At 48.2% G+C, this 5,028-nt stretch overlaps 1 protein-coding gene across 1 annotated transcript; it reads left to right on the plus strand.

Moving 5' to 3' along the window:
* The first annotated feature begins 1,099 nt into the window (after nt 1-1,099).
* On the plus strand, nt 1,100-2,024 carry LOC101598353 (2-aminoethanethiol dioxygenase). The gene is given in 2 exon segments (XM_012951949.2): nt 1,100-1,288; nt 1,290-2,024. Coding segments are annotated over 2 exon segments (792 nt in total). The 3' UTR covers nt 1,893-2,024.
* Nucleotides 2,025-5,028: the final 3,004 nt, after the last annotated feature.

The following is a 5,028-nucleotide window of genomic DNA, read 5'->3' on the forward strand; positions in this document are numbered from 1 at the left end:
TCCCACAGTACCAGGTAGCCCACAAGTCCCAGATGCCATCCCAGCAGCAGTCCCACCCAACTGTTCCTCATGTACTACCAGCAAACCTGGATAATATGGAGGAAATGAATGATTTCCTGGACACATACCACTTACCCAAGTTAAACTCAGAGGTGATTAATATCCTAAGAAAACCTACCACAGACACCAAGATTGAAAGTGTAATCAAAAGACTCCCCAAAAGGCATGCAGGACCAACTGGCTTCTTAGCTGAATTCTGTCAAACCTTCATGGAAAAAGTAAAACCAATTTTTCTCAAGCTGTGCCACACAGTCATAGAACAGAGAAAGCTCCCCAATTCGTTTTATGTAGCTGGTATCACACTAATACCAAAAGCAGGCAGAATTGCCACAAGAAAACTATAGGCCTATTTCACTGATGAAAATCACAAAAATCCTGAATAAAATCCTTGCAAACCAAATTCAACAACACATCAAAAGCATTATCCACCTTGGTCAAGTAGGCCTTATCTCCAGGAACACAGTAGTAGTTCAACATATATAAATATGTTAATGTAATATACCACATAAATAAGCCTAGACACAAAAGCCAAATGATTATTTCAATAGATTAAGAAAAGGCCTTGGACAAAATACACCATCACTTCATTATCAAGACATTGGATAGAATAGTCATATATCAACGCAATAAAGGCTATATATAAAGCTCCAAACCCCAGATAATACTTAATGCAGAGAAACTTAAGGAATTTCCATTAAGATCAGGATAAAGGTCACCACCGTCGTCGTAGGTAGGGCCCCAGGAATGAAGCGCTGGGAGCCAAGAGGCCAGGGCGGCTCCTCGCACCTTCTAGGCGAGTGTGAGTTTGGACTGCTGGACTCACAGCGGTCGGGGGAAGGGCAGGAGGGATAAGAGGCGAGGGGCCCCGGTGCGGGTTGTGGGCTCCGCGGAGGAACACTCTGACTGGTCCTGGAGTTGCGGGGCCTCGCCGGGGGCTTTGCTGGCAACCTTGGTGGACACGGGAGATCGCAAGGGGAGGCGGAAAGGTGGCGGAGGAGGAGCGGGAAGCCGGCCTGGGCCCTCGGAGGAGCCGCAGAGCATGCCCCGGGACAACATGGCCTCCCTTATCCAGCGCATCGCCCGGCAGGCTTGCCTCACCTTCCGGGGCGGAGCGGCATCGGGCCCCGAGCCGGCCTCGGGCGCCGGGTTCCCGGAGAACCTGAGCAAGCTGAAGCACCTGCTGACCCAGGTCCGCGCCGAGGACCTCAACATCGCCCTGCGCCAGGCCCCCCCAGCAGCCGCTGCCGCCGCACCTGCCGCCCGTGACCTACATGCACATCTACTAGACGGACGGCTTCAGCCTCGGCGTGTTCCTGCTCAAGAGCGGCACGTCCATCCCGCTGCACGACCACCCGGGCATGCACGGCATGCTCAAGGTGCTCTACGGCACGGTGCGCATCAGCTGCATGGACAAGCTGGAGGCTGCGGCCGGCGAGCAGCGGCCCCGGGCGCCGCCTCCCGAGCAGCAGTTCGAGCCCCCGCTGCAACCCCGCGAGCGCGAGGCCGCGCGCCCCGGAGTGCTGCGCTCCCGGGCCGAGTACACCGAAGCCAGCGGTCCGTGCATCCTCACGCCTCACCGGGACAACCTGCACCAGATCGACGCCGTGGACGGGCCCGCCGCCTTCCTGGACATCCTGGCCCCGCCCTACGACCCGGACGAAGGCAGGGACTGTCACTACTACCGAATGCTGGAGCCCGTCAGACCCAAGGAGACCTGAGCCTCAAGCTCGGCCTGTGACCTGCCCAGAGAGGTGTGGCTCTTGGAGACCCCGCAAGCTGATGACTTCTGGTGTGAGGGAGAACCCTACCCAGGGCCCAAGGTCTTCCCTTAGAGTGGCGGTGCCCCGGTGGTGAGCCTGAGATTGGCACTGACTGCCCTGATCAAGGAAGACCTGGATGCTCGCCATCCACCCAAGGGCTCTCTTTCTCTCCTCTCTCCCTCCCAACACCCCCCCCCCCCCCCCCCGCTCTCTTGTTTTCTTTCTCTCTCTCTCTCCTCCCAGCCTGGGCACTCAGATCTACTGGAGGGACCCGGTGCAGCTGTTTCCTTGGCAGCCTTGGGAAGCACGGGCCACTGGACCGCAGCCTCCGGGCATGGCTGTGGGGGCGGGGTAGGCGGGAGGCTAGATTGCTTCCTGGTACTGTCTCTGCCCCCAGGACTTTGTTTTTTAGGGAGGGGGCAGTAGTTCCTCAAGTGCTTCCATCCCAAAGCCATAATGAAAATATTCTTCCTCTATTCCCCTTTCTATACAAAACACACTAAATAGTGATAAGGATTCATTTTCTACTATAACCCATATAACCATCTGTTCCTTACTGTTTTAATTTATTATTGCCTGCATGACCTTTAATTGGGTTTAGTTCAAATCAGTGGTAAAAACTAGGCTTCAAGTGAGCCAACGTACATAATTCCCTGTGAAAATGAGTTGTTTTCAGGGTTCAGGGTCACCTTTAAAACAACTATGCATGTCTTGGACAAGATTTCTTTTCTGCTGCCTGCTAGCCCCTCTGGTTTACCCAGGGCAGCCTACAGGAAGAAAGTCTCACCTGCTGTCTCAGTGAGGCCAGCCGGCCCTTTGAGTTTATCTTCCTGGTGAGGGCTGTCATTTGGACAAGTTTTTTTTTAATTTTTTTATTCATTGTTTATTTATTTATTTGAGAGCGACAGACACAGAGAGAAAGACAGATAGAGGGAGAGAGAGAGAGAAAATGGGCGTGCCAGGGCTTCCAGCCACTGCAAACGAACTCCAGACGCGTGCACCCCCCTTGTGCATCTGGCTAACGTGGGTCCTGGGGAATCGAGCCTCGAACCGGGATCCTTAGGCTTCACAGGCAAGCGCTTAACCGCTAAGCCATCTCTCTAGCCCACGGACAGGTTGTTTTTGTTGCTGATTCACCTTTAAAACAAAGACTATTTCCTCATGTGGTTATCCCGTCTCAGTGTCCTTTAGGATTCAGAGGAGCTGAATCCACTATGCTTCCATATACCTGAATGTAAAGCGCTTGGTCAACTTTGGAACTTTATAGTCTACTTCCAGTACCTTCCCATGATGCTGGATTCCTCTGATGTTTTTTTTTTTTTTTTTTTTTTTTTTTGTTTTGGGGGGGGTTGGGCGAGGTAGAAGGCATGGAAGTGAGAGCTGATGCTTCTTCTAGCTACTGTAGCCACCAACACTTGAGATGAAGCGCTTCCCACTACCGACTCTAGCAGTGCACAAGTGTCTAATCTGTGACTTTACTTTTGTCCTCGGATAGGCTGAGTAACTTACCTTGTTTACAGATGTATTGACACCTTTTTCTTCAGGCCATGGAGCTCTTTTTACTATTGATAGGACTCTCTTCTCACAACCTTTTCACAAAGACAAACTAGAAATAAACACATTAAAATATGCCCAGCTGTTGTCTCAGCCCTCTTGATTGACTTGCCCATGTAACAGTAGAATTCCAATATCTGTAATAAGGGGAGACTTAGTCTAACTGCCTTTATATGCTGCTGCCAGTCAGCTCATCCTGCAGACACTGTGTTGGTAACCATGGGATAAAAATCACCAGAAAAGACTGATGAGCACAGTGATCCTAGCTGTCGGACTTTTCTGTTCAGTAACAAACGCAATAAATACCCCTCACGGTGGGGAATTGTTAAGTCCTGGGAGGGCCTCACATACTACATCTGACTGGCTACAGCAATGCAAAATTTTGTGTGTCCTCCTCCTATTGGAGGATCAAGTTTTACTAAGCCTGATTTAAGGACTTTATATATCAAATGCTGTTTACTAATGAAAATGGTAGCCTGCTTTTAAAGTAACATGTGTTTTATGAAGAGAAGTAAATTCTGTGAGGTCTTAAAACTGACTAGCCTTTCTTAGAATGCACAGCACTGGCTCCCCACTCTGTAGTGACGCTGGCTATATAAGTGACAGAGGCCTAATTTCTAAAATCTATAAAGAAACCAAAAACCTAAACAATATAGTCAAGCAACTCACTCACAAAATAGGGCAGAGAAGTAAACACTTTAGAAAATATTGAACAATCTTAACCATGAGGGAAAAGCACATTCAAACAAATATGACATTCCACTTTACCTCAGTAAGGGTAGCAAACTTAAAAAAAAAAAAAAAAAGGAAAACAAATGTTGTTGAGGATGTAGAGAAAAAGGAACCAACATTCATTGTCAGTGAAAATGTAAGATGGAACAATTGCTATGAAAACCAATACAGAGACTCATGAAAAGGTTGATTATAGAGGCACCAAAAGACCAAGTTGTTCCCTTACTGGGCATTTACCCTAATAACTCTATGGCTCAGTTCAATCAATCCTGTATATAGCTGCTCAAGTCATAAAGCTAAAAACTGGAACCAACCCAAATGTCCATCATTAGATGAATGGATAACCAAAATGTGGTATATCAACTTGATGGAATTCTACACAGCAGAAAGGAAAAATGACACAATGAAACTTGAAGGAAAAATGGTTGTAGTTAGAACAGATCATTCTCAGTGAACTCATCCAATCACAGAAAGACAATCGTTGCATGGTCTCATTCATCTGTGGCTCCTAACCTGAATCTACCTGATATGCTGACACAGCTAATTGGCATCTCAAAAACTGGACAAAGGTAAGGGCGGGCTGGAAGGGAGAATAAGAGGGGCACTCGACTGGACCCAAATGGAACTGGTACCACAAAATCCTATATCCTCAAAGACAGAGTAAAAGGTTCAACCCTCATCAGGTCCTTAGAGGGAACACCTGAATCAAAGGGTGCTTTAGAGGGCAGGATGAAGACTAATCTTAATCTTTGCCTCTCTCTTTCCTTTCTTTCTCTTGTATATTACCTATCTTTGTCTTCCTTCTTTTCTCTTTGTGCTGGCCTAAAAATAACAGTACCAGGATGAGTTTAATAGCCACAATGAATGTTGATCAAAGAGACCTACAAGGTTTCCCAAAAGAAGACATCCATGAGAGCACTTG

This window comes from Jaculus jaculus, chromosome Y, assembly GCF_020740685.1.
Source record: "Jaculus jaculus isolate mJacJac1 chromosome Y, mJacJac1.mat.Y.cur, whole genome shotgun sequence".
NCBI classification, from domain to species: domain Eukaryota; kingdom Metazoa; phylum Chordata; class Mammalia; order Rodentia; family Dipodidae; genus Jaculus; species Jaculus jaculus.